At 38.3% G+C, this 13376-nt stretch overlaps 1 protein-coding gene across 7 annotated transcripts in view; it reads left to right on the top strand.

The window, feature by feature from the left end:
• Window positions 1-13376, top strand: part of LOC130417271 (SUN domain-containing ossification factor-like) — a 43227-nt gene that overhangs the window by 11057 nt on the left and 18794 nt on the right. For 6 of the 7 annotated variants that reach the window (XM_056742692.1, XM_056742695.1, XM_056742693.1 and 3 more), the window contains exons 4-11: window positions 4904-4987; window positions 5094-5172; window positions 7659-7761; window positions 8339-8457; window positions 9736-9803; window positions 9888-9995; window positions 10396-10501; window positions 10593-10613. In XM_056742692.1, coding sequence (XP_056598670.1) covers window positions 4904-4987; window positions 5094-5172; window positions 7659-7761; window positions 8339-8457; window positions 9736-9803; window positions 9888-9995; window positions 10396-10501; window positions 10593-10613 — 688 coding nt within the window. Of the gene's footprint in view, window positions 1-13; window positions 4556-4644; window positions 4988-5093; window positions 5173-7658; window positions 7762-8338; window positions 8458-9735; window positions 9804-9887; window positions 9996-10395; window positions 10502-10592; window positions 10614-13376 lie in introns of those variants that run through there. The other variant, XM_056742698.1, reaches the window with a different exon arrangement.

The following is a 13376-nucleotide window of genomic DNA, read 5'->3' on the forward strand; positions in this document are numbered from 1 at the left end:
TGGAAAGCTTTGATATGAGCCAAACAAGATGACATGCAGTATGTTTTCAGATCACCAACAACTTCAGGATAACACAGGCCTTCAGACTGTGCCTAAACTGTCGCATGTGCGAAAAAAAATATTAATTTAAGGTGATATTTTTGTGTAGGTCGCACCAGCGTCTAATCTTTGTTTCTTTCACACTCTGCTGGCGTACCAAAGCCTGATGAGGCAGCACTGGAATCCGCACACGCAGATCTCCTCAGAAAACTATTTTAGCGCTTGTTATTGACAAGTAGACACATGATGAGTCTGAGAAGTTCAGGGAATGTATCTGTTATAAGACACCGCTGGATCACTTCAAATCCATTCACAGCCAGAATGAACAACATAACAAATTCTATTGTTAAGTTTAATTTGAAGTAATCTTTACGTTGTGTTTGGAACATGCAGAAAAGTGTCATTATTACAAACTAAAATCAACATATTAGCGTAACAAACCATTTCGTAATACTAAAAGTAAATATATAACTTACTTTATCTTACAGTATAATATATAAATCTGGTCTTTTTCGTTGGTTTAACTGAATTCAGAGGGATTTGATCTGTTGTGTTCAGAGTTAAGTCAGTCTTAGCAGTAATCAATAACACTTCTCTGCCTCTTTAAATGAGCAGAACCCGATCTGATGTCATCTGCTGTAGATGCATAGACATGCAGTATTTAAAGACTATTTAGACACATTTACACATATTTATATTTCGCTACAAATGTGAACACATTTCAAACTATCTGTGGAATTCTGAAGATTTTTCCCAAATTTTGGGGTGGAATGAACAAAAAGTCCTGTATGTTCCATATGAACAACTTGAAAGAAAAGCTTTATGAGCAAAACCTATGAGAGGGAAGATTTACACACAACAGGATAACTAAAAGTATATATTTTTTTAATTTTTTTAAAACTTATTTGGCGCCATTGGCTCATTAACTGATATTTGTGTCTGGAGCCCAGTGTACCATACATATCACGATGCAAGGTCGCGGTACAATACATCAGTCAAGACAGGTCAGTTTTTCATTAGGTTTCTTTGATCAGAATTTCTTAACAGAATTATCTGTATGCTCAGTTTTAAAATGATACTCCACCCAAAAATGAAATTCTGTCAGCATTTACTCAACCTCACGCCGGCACACATTCACTTCTATTGTACGGACACAAAACCAATGCCAGTGAATGGGTGGCGGTTAACAACAGTTTTCTTTGTGTTCTGCGGAAATGAGAAAGTCATACAGGTTTGAAATGACAAAAGGGTGAGTAAATCATGGTGGAATTTTCATTTTTGGGTGAACTATCACTTAAGGAAACATTTTCTGCTGGAGGAAAACATGTTTAGTGGTTTAAGGGCGGGGTAACATGCTATGTCATGCATTCAGACTTCATTACCCTGTTGAAAGTGCTGGCTTCTCAAGCTTAATATGGTTATTAAAAAACAAGTTGGACGTATAATTTCTGTGCTTGATACACTCCAGCACTCCAACTTGTTTCAGAAAGTTTTTTTAAGTCTGGATCTCTGTTTCGTAACAGGGATCCTATTCCTTTTACTGGCCATCTCCCAGAAAAGCACGGCAAAAGAAAGTCAAGAGGTTTTATACAGGCTCATTCAGTTCAAAAACATTACAAAATTTATATTTATTTCTCTTAAGAAGATATTGTGTCACTTACCCAATATAACAGTTGCTTTTCTGAAATAAAACCAGAATAAAAACCTCCAGCCTCGGCTGAAAAATGTGATCTCTGAAGGACGCATGCCTTGTTTTGGTCTTTTTTTTAACTTTAGATCCTGTTTCTTATACTAACCCCAGTAATAATAAAGTTGTTCATAGTGTGTTATAACTTTTGTGCGTTCATTTTGAATGTTGCACTATGGCAGCTATACGTTCACGCAACTCAAGTAACGAAAAACAAATATACTTTATCAGTTATTATTATACAGTTATTTTAAGCACTCTTTAAATAGAAAAAGACAAAAAATATTGTCTCTAATGTCACAGATTGTCGGCCTGAAACAACTGCTCTTTTTCAGCCTACTACTTAAACTGAGACATTTATTCATAAGTTTATTATAAACTGAAAACAATTAGGTTTACGAGACACATTTATGTCTGAGCGGGATTTGGTTTTCGTAATGTAAGTCGAGCATTTGCTTGGTACATGAGCGACTAAGCGAGACATTGAGCGAAATATTGAGACACACCGCTCCGCTCACATAGTCTGGTGTGAGTGGCTTGTGACCGTGTGTGCGTCCTCCTCTTGCGTGTTCACAAGCACTCTCTTCCGATGAGCTCCACGTGTGTGCGCGAGCCCTCGCCCTCTCGTATTTAACTGTCACTTGCATTTAAAATCAAAGAAGCGATCGTAATACAGCAACACATTGTGGAGAAAGGGTAAACAGCGTATAGCCACTCTTTAATGTAGATGTACTGTATTGTGATTTTGTCCAATGATGTTGTGTTTATAAATCAGGATTTTAGCAGCGGTTAAAGTGACTGCTGGTGGCATCCCGCCATAAAATACAGTTTAATGTGACAGATAAGAGAGTAGAAGAAGAAGAGATAAGTGCTAACACTTACACAATGCAAACACAATGTGATGACGACACACATATCCTAAGTAGTTTGTGACGTCACCAGCACCACAAGTTTGTCAAAATCCTGTGGGAAACACTGTTGTGATGATGTGTTGTGTGCTCGTGCCTCCAGCAGCTCGTGCTCTTCTGGAAATAATGGTTCAGCTGTATCTATCTTTTATAAAAGTGATCAAACAAAATAATTTTCAAAGATACGATGTTGTACAGTGCTCAAGAGTAATATGAGATTGGCAGAAACTGAGTGTATCGCCCCATCTTTAACAAACTCAATCTTACAAAATTTACATTCTAAATGCTTATAAATGTGGACAATACGTTAATCTTGAAGTTTGTATGAAACACATCTGCTTAGAATGTTAAAGGAAGAAGGGGATGTCTGTCAAGGTTTGAAAAGATTGCATCATTAAATGACTGAAGTTTACTATAACTGAAGTATTCAAAATTATAGGAGAGATTTTAGCAGACTGTTTAATGGACTATTTTATTTGGCAAACTTGTATTACAAACGGATTAGTCACTTTCATCAGATCAGGTAATGTGTAATATGACATTTTTTACAATTTAAAGTATTTACATTATGTAATAATCATTTTTCCATTATCTATTATAAAAAATTAAGACAGAAATGTATTTTAGAAAGTTCTTAAGATGGTTGACATCTTTCCGTGTACAGCTGAATAAACTTAGCATGCAGGCCCAGAGCCTTGGTCTAGCCCTCCAGGTGGTGGCCGTCTGACACCGATGAATCGGGACAGCACGCTCGACCTGGGGTACGTGGACATATCCCTTAGCTGCCCCAGTGTCAAGGGAAGTCAGGGCAACGTAGCTCGTTTGACGTGAAAGGGGCGTTCTAGGTCTTGGTGAGCTCCTCATGCATCTCCAGGAAAAAAGATACCGGGTCGGAAACCGGGTCGGTTCTCAAGATGCAGTCTCGACACAACCTCAAGAGACTGACAGAAAAGGAACTTTTCAGAAAATTCTGAGACCGACAGAAGGCTGTAACAGATTTGGAGAAGCCTGAGGGCGAACAATTTGATACTCAAATAATTTTTTTACAAACCTAACCGAATGTTCAGAAATCATATTTTATCTGTCTATTACTTGAGACAGCTCTGGATCATTTCAAATCCGCTTACAACAAGAAGAAACGACGTAACGTTTTACGTGAAGTTATATTTACATTGTGTTGTGAACATGAAGAAACAACTCATTTATTACACACTAAACCTATCTCAAGAACACAAGGCCATTTTATTTTCATGTACAGCACTATAAACAATCAAATATATACTACTTAAAAGTACGTATATCATAAATATGGTCTTGACATTATTAGTTAGTTTAAATGAATTCAGAGTACTAATTTGTTCTGGTGTATTAAGAGTTAAACAGTGTCTGTATTATCAGATCAGGCTCCTCTGAATTCACTGCTTCTTTTGAACCAAGTGTGCTGTCACCTGAAGTTCAATGCATAGACAGGCAGCATTCTAACACTGTTTGAACACATTTACACACATTTGTGGACAAAACCTTTCCTTTAGCTCAGTGGTTAGAGAATGACAGTAGCGATGCCACGGTCATGGCTTGGATCCCAGGGGATTGCACATAGTCAGAAATGTATAATACAATGCAATGTAAATCGCTTTGGATAAAAGCATCTGCCAAATGCATAAATGCAAAAGCAAACACATTTAATGGATGGGAGAAAAGGACTATATCCTGAATCACACAAGCGAGTCGTCTGTCGTTTTCATTTCAGTTCTGGGTCACTCCGTGTAATACCCGAATTCGTCCCATTTGCGAAACTGCATGCGGTAGGCCAATCACAGCAGACTAGACCATCTGACCAATCAGATCAGAGTAGGCTGACAGAAAGGAGTGGATTAGACGGATAAATGGCCAAACGAATCATTTGAGAGTCAGTCAAGAGGTGAGGTGATAATAACAACTGCCTGTTATTAGAAAATGAAAGTGTTTTTACAGGGTATATGTACATAAACCTGTTGTTGGACACTCTAGAAACCAAAGCAGGACCTTCAAATCTAAAAACATTTACTGTTTAATGATGGCGAATGTGTGTCCTCCCGTTGGAAGCCACTTGCCCTTCTTTTATTGTGGTCTGACGCCGACTCTGATGATCTGGTCCTGTAAAATGGGATCATTCTGATCCAGTTTCAACTTTCTAAACAACTGACCTCTGGAGAATTGAACACAGACCAAGTGTCTATGAAGATGAAGGCTTTGAGACTAATGTGATGTCTGATGTTTGATGTCTCAGTGATCTCACAGCCCATCAAAGTCCCTCTGACATCACTGCCGCTGACGGAGCAGAAAACCTAGCGTATAAGCCTCATCTCAGCAGGTAAAATCACTCATGACATGTCACGAGATGCCAATCAGAAGCAAGTATACTATAGTCATTGACTGTAGGATAATATTCTTTGTGAAATCTTGTTTTGTTTCTGAAGGTCCAGTGTGGGTGAGGATCTCCCTCATGTAGACCCAACTGAAAAAGTGAGCAATGCCTCTCGCTTCCTGAAAGAACAGGTGAGATAATGTTCATGTCAAGATAAGCATCTCATGATGAATAGCACTGTGGACTTTGTGTCAGACAGCCACAGATATAACAGCATTTACAACTTCTACTTTGTACCCTCCTGACATACTTAATGCATACCTGTGATTATTTTTTTAAGAAGTGCGTCTACACACACATACATATTACCCACTGCAACAAATGATTCTGAAGGGTTAGAAATTACTACCCATACAAATCTCTTCAGAATATCAGGTCAAGAGGCACAGATGAGGATCCAAAGGCCGTTGTTTATTAAAGGGTAATCCACCGTCATAATCCACAACAGGTTAGAGGTCACACACAGAGGTGATGAGCAATCCAACAATCAAACACATGATTCACACCAAAGATCAGGAACACAACAAAGTGCTGTGACAAACCAAGGGTGCGTCCAAATCACACACTTATGCACAATTCTACGCATTTTGTGGTATAAGTCGTGTGAGTAGTGTGTTCACATTGAAAATCCTCAACAAAGAAGTGCAATTTAAGTACTATGATGATGCACTCATTCAACCGAAAATATGACGTGTGGAACTCTGGAGATTTCATGCACTCAACGATCAAAGTTTGGTTTACGTGATGGATGGGAGGCGGAGCTGTCAGATGCTGCTCGAGCAAAGTTCTCCTCCAGAGTGATCACTAGGGGTGTAACAGTACGTGAGTTCCTACCTCACAGGCCACGTTCCAAATATAGTCATCATTCCTGTGTCCTACTCCCTTCAGAGGGCAGAGCCCTCGGAGTTTAGACTTTGAAGTGAGCAGGGAGTTTAGACTTTGAGTGCGTGCCATTATGGAGACGTTTGGAATGCACTTGGCAAAGGAAGTGATGTCATTTCCTCATCATCTTCAGCTGACGTGTTCCTGTGACAACGAAGCATTGTGTCTGTCAGCAGACGTCACTGTTCTAATGGCATAACTTAAGCCTAAAACCTGATACAAATAAACTTAAAACTTGGTGTGAAGAAAATGGATCAGATTACAATTGAAGAGACGTTGAATAAATCCACCCGGTGACAATCCAAACAAGCACATGAACCTAAACATGAACAAGGAGGCTTGCAACTAAACAACAGGATAGATACATTCAATAACCAACAAAAGACACAGAGAGAGTGGCAATGAATCAATAAAATTGGCCACAGATGAGGTGGGTGTGGTCTACTTAGAATGGGCGGGGCTTGACAGAAACAACCGGAATAACAAGGCACACTACAAACAAGTGAAAGCAGACAGGAGTGTTATATTTACCTCCATTTTATTTAGCAGATTAGCATATGTGACCCTGGACGACAAAACCCGTGTTATGGGTCAATTTTTAGAAATTGAGATTTTTACATCATATGAAAGTTGAATAAATAAGCTTTCTTCTTACGTATGAGTTGTTAGAATAGGGCTCTATCTGTCTGAGATACACTAGTTTAAAACTCAGGAATCTGAGGTTGCCCAAAAATCTAAATATTGAGAAAATTGCCTTTGAATTTGTTTATCAGGGACACTGTGGCAGGCCATTCACTCACAAAAATAAAGTTTTGATATATTTAAAGTAGGACATTTACAAAATTTCTTCATGGAACATGATCTTTACTTAATGTCCTAATGATTTTTGGCATAAAAGAAACATCTATCATTTTGACCCATACAATGTATTTTTGGCTTTTACTAAAAATGTTCCCATGCTACGTAAGACTGGTTTTGTGATCCAGGGTCACATATAGTCTACATGTAGTTGACTTTTCCACCTAATATAATTCAGTACAATTGAAGTGATTTGTATGTGTAGTATTATAAGTCCCTCAAGAATCATTTAACAGTGTATACAGACCTCTTCAGATGACATAAAAAAACACTGGCTCAGAATAACTCATTCTTTTAGTTACACAAACGTTTGAATATCTATGAACAGTGTATATATACTTATATTTGTAAGATTTAATAAGAACAACAAATCTTTTAAAATGGTATATACTTGATATGTTTGAATCGGTTGTTTGATCATGATGTCACTGTGTGACGTGCAGCTGGAGGGCAGGCGGTCATTTTCTACATAAGATATCACAAACTCAAAACACTTTTCCTTTTGTCGTTTATACTTGTTCAATTCCATCAAACCACAAGGTTTTTTATTGTGTAGCAATACTGGGAGCGCTTAAAGTGCTGTAATAAGGACTGGTTCTTTTAACAGCAGTTAGTGTTCATGACAAGTAATGTTTGACTGAAATGTGAGTTTTCCTGCTTGTTGTTTAAATGCTTCAAAGAATAAAGTGAGAAATCCCACGTTAAGTGTTTCTCACACACAGAAGTCCACACATAGACCCTTTGCACTTGTGATAGTGAGTTTGTATGTTTGAAATCACTGCCTGCCTCCAGCTGCACTTCACATCTCATCTAAACCATGTGACTGCAAACAACCTATGGTTGAGTAGTGAACTGTGTCCTTCATCTGTACGTTAAGGGAGGAAACACCAGTCCAGACGTGGAGGCGTCTGTGCCCTGTAAAGATCAAGATATTCCCACCTTTGATGAATGGACTAAACTCATGATGGAGAATGAAAAGAGTAACTTGTTAAATTTTTTTCACACTTCAATCACAGTCATACAGGTGTGTGTCTGTTCTTGTATGGTTTATGGGGACACAAATGTGTATAAATCGTGTGTAACCATGTAAACCTGGCTAATAGGGACACTTGCTGTTTAGGGGAGACAATATTCAATTCCATTATATATTGCTTTTCAAAGTATTGCAGAGAAGATTTACAAACGCTGTCAGGCAGCAGTTACTGTAGTAAAGAGAATAGATCAAAAAAAAGATAAGAGACATTATGTTGTGTTATAATAACACATTGAACTTCTGCAGTTTTCACCATACGATATGATGAAACCTATCTAGAATAAATACTATGATGCATGATCGTGATATAAATCAAATAGAATTATTGTCATTACAATAAACCCTGTTCAATTTGCAATAATAGAATAGCATGCAAATATAATGCAATAGTTCAATGTAAGATGTTTATGAAGTTTAAAACTCTAGAAGCAGCGTCAGCAGCAAACCAGAGGTGACACAGCATCATAATCATGATGTGTATGGAGAGTCCTCGTAAAGCACATATACACGTGTGTGTTGTTTAGGTGAAAGCACACGTGTTTCTGTTGGAAATCATGGTGGTAAACAAGTTCAGCAGATCTTCAGTAACTACGCTTCTGTGGAGTGTGGAGCAAAAATACTGTCCTCAAATCCTGAAGCAAAGGTATTTCAGCTCTCATCTCAATAACACGTGATATATACACATGGATTAAAGTAGGGTGGCTCTGCTCATACTGACCTGAAGAAACAAAACTAACTTAAACTCATGAAATTGTTTGAGAAAGGTGACCGTACAGCTTCTGTCTACAGTGTCACGGCTGAGTTTTTAAATTCAGTCTTAATAACTCCATCCATGTTCAGAGTAAAGCACATATTGAACGCTCTCTCTCTCTCTGTTTTAACTAGTTCTGTCACAGTAATACATGTGATGAAGTTTTTCAGATGAATACAATATTTAACACAATTAACGCTCCATCTGTTTGGAGCGTTTTGGCTAGCGTTACATTATATAATCACATTCTTATTCATGCTGAGACTTTTAAACCATTTGGGCAGGATTTATAAACGGCTTTGACACGTCCAGAAAAGACAAGCAGCTTCTTATGGCAAGCCAAAGGACTCACAAATACGCTGTAGATTAAACAACCTTTAAATTCAAATGCTGTGTTACGCCGTCGCGATTCCAAACGGCATAAAAAACGCCCAAAAAGCCTTAAATAACGATGTATTTAGTGCTGTATTAAGGTGCCTCGAAAAGTTCACGTAAAGTTATTAAAAGCCTTACAAATGTTACAATTGTCAGCTCTCATTTATACTTAAATGATTAATTAATGTTCAAATGAAGAAAAGAATTCATGGAGACATCAGTAGTACTGATATCAGTGATGCAGATTTACATTCATAAAAAGATGGCATTAAAGAAATGTAAAAAAAAAGTTTCTACATTAATTTGGAGATTATTAGAATCTACAATTAATTAAGCAATTCATTTCCCCACAAAAAAAGTGATTACTTGTTTTTTTAATCAATCGACAACACTAGTTTTAACACAAAGTGATGCTTTTGTCCAGTGTTCATTTAACTGACACATTTTATCATCATAGTTTTCGTCAATGGCATGTTTTCACTGAGGAAAAAGAGACCATAACTATTTAATGAAGACTTCATCGATATCTATTGATATTTCCCTCAACTAATGAAAAGTTAGAAGCCCACAACTGAAGTGTAATGCCCCCAAACCACAGGAAGCCACCACAAGTGTCGAGTCATCACGAGAAGAAGAAGACCATAAATACAAAGAATGATTGACATGTTGAAGTTTGTGTAGAAGAATGAATGTTGATTTGATGTATTGTGAAAGCGGTCTGCGTGAATGACACTGTTTATGTGGATGTGCTGAGAATCAGAGGTTATTTCATTCATCTGATTTCATTTCACACAGAGTACTTCAGCTGTTCTGATGGACAACATGGACATGTACATGCTGAACCCCTGCAATAACAAGATATGGTAGAACACCATCCACCGCTGTTTGCTCTAGAATGCTTCTCAGATCATGAATGCGTATCTCATGGTTTTCTTCCTGGCTTTCAGGTTCATTGTTGAGCTGTGTCAGCCCATTCAGGTGAAGCAGCTGGACATCGCAAACTTTGAGATCTTCTCCTCAAACCCCAGAGATTTTCTGGTGTCCATTAGCGACAGGTCAACACATGCTATCATTCACACTTCACTGTCCTCTTTCTTAGTCCGTATTATCTGAAATAATCGGATCTTCATCACAAGCTTAAGCTTGTTTTCATCCCAAGAACTAGGATGCATGAATGCATGGTGAAAGTTGTCTTTATACATGGATTTATTTTGTAGACTCTTGATCTGAAGTGTGTTTCAAATGTAGAATTAGAAAGAAAGCGATTCATCATGAGCAGACAGGACAGCACCAGATCTTAAAGAGATGATGTGCCTGCTGTTTTTGACGATTCATTTACAGTCTGGTGCTCATTAAAAAAGTCCTTTAGACAATTATTTAAAATGTTTTCAAAAAACAGATGTGTACCCTGAAACATGTCAGGTCAGACAAAAGCTGTTTTTTCTTTGTATCCAGATATCCAACCAACAAATGGGTGAAGTTGGGAAGGTTTCATGCTCGGGACGAGCGGACAGTGCAGAGTTTCCCACTGAATGAGCAGATGTTTGCTAAACACACTAAGGTTAGTGAGAATAAACAACACATCACTGTCATCATAAAGTGGATCTTGTCGTTTTCTAACTCTCTTCTTTCTTCTCTCACGTCTGCGTCAGATGTTCACCAAATACATGAAGGTTAGTGTTTTGTCTTCAATCATGTGTCATTATTACAGAGTGACCTGTTTTCAGTGTTCAGTGATCCTCATAAAGTCATTCTCTCTTCAGTAAACATCCATGTGTGATCCATGTCTAAAATAAAAAAGCAATAAGCCCCAAGAAGCAGTGGGTTACAGTGCATTTTATAACAGCTAAGGGCGTTGTGGCACAACGTGAAGCGGACTAGAACTCCGCTCAGCCAATCAGAATCAAGGACCAGAACTGACCGTTTTATAATTGTAAGTTGATGTCTGATCTATGACATGTGTCATGAAAGTAGATTTTTAACATCTAGGAGGCAAATCACAGACTTGTTCTATGGTGTGACTGTCTCCAGTTTGGTTCAATAAGAAAAGAGAAAAGCATTATTATAACTATTATAACTATAACTACAGTTGAAAGAAAAAGTATGTGAACCCTTTGGGCTTACTTGGATTTCTTCATAAATTGGTCATAAAATGTGTTCTCATCTTCATCTAAGTCACAACAATAGAGAAACACAGTCTGCTTAAACTAATACCGCACAAACATTATACGTTTTCATGTTTTTATTGAACACAACATGTAAACATTCATAGTGCAGGGTGGAAAAAGTATGTGAAACCCTAGACTAATGACTTCTCCAAAGAGCTAATTGGAGCCAGGAGTCAGTCAACCTGGGGTCCAATCAATGTGATGAGATTGGATGTGTTGATTAAAGCTGGCCTGTCCAATAAAAAACACACACCAGATTTGAGTTTGCTGTTCTGAAGAAGTGTTGTCTGATGTGAACCATGCCTCGCACAAAAGAGCTCTCAGAAGACCTACGATCAAGAATTGTTGACTTACATAAAGCTGGAAAGGGCTACAAAAGTATATCTAAAAGCCTTGATGTCCATGTGTCCACGGTAAGACAGATTGTCTACAAATGGAGAAAGTTCAGCACTGTTGCTACACTCCCTAGGCGTGGTCGTCCTGTAAAGATGACTGCAAGAGCACAGCGCAGAATGCTCAATGAGGTGAAGAAGAATCCTAGAGTGTCAGCTAAACACTTACATAAATCTCTGGCACATGCTAACATTTCTGTTGACAAATCTACAATAAGGAAAACATTAAACAAGAATGGACTTCATGGGAGGACACCACGGAGGAAGCCACTGCCGTCCAAAAAAAACATTGCAGCACGTTTGAAGTTTGCAAAAGAGCACCTGGATGTTCCACAGCACTACTGGCAAAACATTCTGTGGACAGATGAAACCAAAATTGAGTTGTTTGGAAAGAACACACAACGCTATGTGTGGAGAACAAAAGGCACAGCACACCAACATCAAAACCTCATCCCAACTGTGAAATATGGTGGAGGGGGCATCATGGTTTGGGGCTGCTTTGCTGCCTCAGGCCCTGGACGGATTACTGTCATCGATGGAAAAATGAATTCCAAAGTTTATCAAGACATTTTGCAGGAAAACTTAAGACCATCTGTCCGCCAACTGAAGCTTAACAGAGGATGGACGATGCAACAGGACAACGACCCAAAGCATAGAAGTAAATCAACAACAGAATGGCTTCAACAGAAGAAAATACGCCTTCTGGAGTGGCCCAGTCAGAGTCCTGACCTCAACCCGATTGAGATGCTGTGGCATGACCTCAAGAGAGTGATTCACACCAGACATCCCAAGAATATTGCTGAACTGAAACACTTTTGTAAAGAGGAATGGTCCAAAATTTCTCCTGACCGTTGTGCAGGTCTGATCTGCAACTATAGGAAACGTTTGGTTGAGGTTATTGCTGCCAAAGGAGGGTCAACCAGTTATTAAACCCAAAGGTTCACATACTTTTTCCACCCTGCACTATGAATGTTTACATGTTGTGTTCAATAAAAACATGAAAACGTATAATGTTTGTTCGGTATTAGTTTAAGCAGACTGTGTTTCTCTATTGTTGTGACTTAGATGAAGATCAGAACACATTTTATGACCAATTTATGAAGAAATCCAAGTAAGCCCAAAGGGTTCACATACTTTTTCTTTCAACTGTATAAGTATTATTATAACCTCTGATTGCATTACATAGCCGTAATATCATTTTACTTACTTTAATTTATGAAACCTTGCTACATTTATTTTTTATTTTTATTAAAGCAATAATGTCAGGACTTTCAGTGAGACACGGACAAAGGACCCAAGTGCAGACAGCGGATAAGGGCTTAACAAGACATTTAATAAAATATAAATACAAAACAAACGCCCACGAGGGGTTAACATAACAAAACATGGAAACAGGAACAAGGACTAACTAGACTAGGACTAATACTAACACTTGACATAAAACTACAATAAACTAGACTAACAGTACAACACCATGGACCGAGAACTCATCCACATGGCAATGAACCAGCACAAGACAAGAGACATGAGGTCAATATATGTGGACAAAATCAAGAGGGGACAGGTGCGACTGGAATGGCCGGCTGGTTCTGCCACAAGACCAAGAAACATATGACAAGATGAGGCAGAAACCTGAAGCAGTGGGTTACAGTGCATTAATAACTACTGTGGTACGACGTGAAGCAGAGTGCCTAAAGCCCGTAATTGTTATAAAATGCACTGTACCACACTGCTTCGCAGGGCTTATTGCTTTTATAAAACGATTTCTACATATGATTATCAAAGTTTCATAAAATAATGTGGTGCGGTCAGCCGTTTTATATTGAGGTATTTTATAACGGCTTAAAACCAGAGGTGGGGACAAGTCACATATGGT

Source organism: Triplophysa dalaica, chromosome 3, assembly GCF_015846415.1.
Source record: "Triplophysa dalaica isolate WHDGS20190420 chromosome 3, ASM1584641v1, whole genome shotgun sequence".
Lineage (NCBI taxonomy): Eukaryota > Metazoa > Chordata > Actinopteri > Cypriniformes > Nemacheilidae > Triplophysa > Triplophysa dalaica.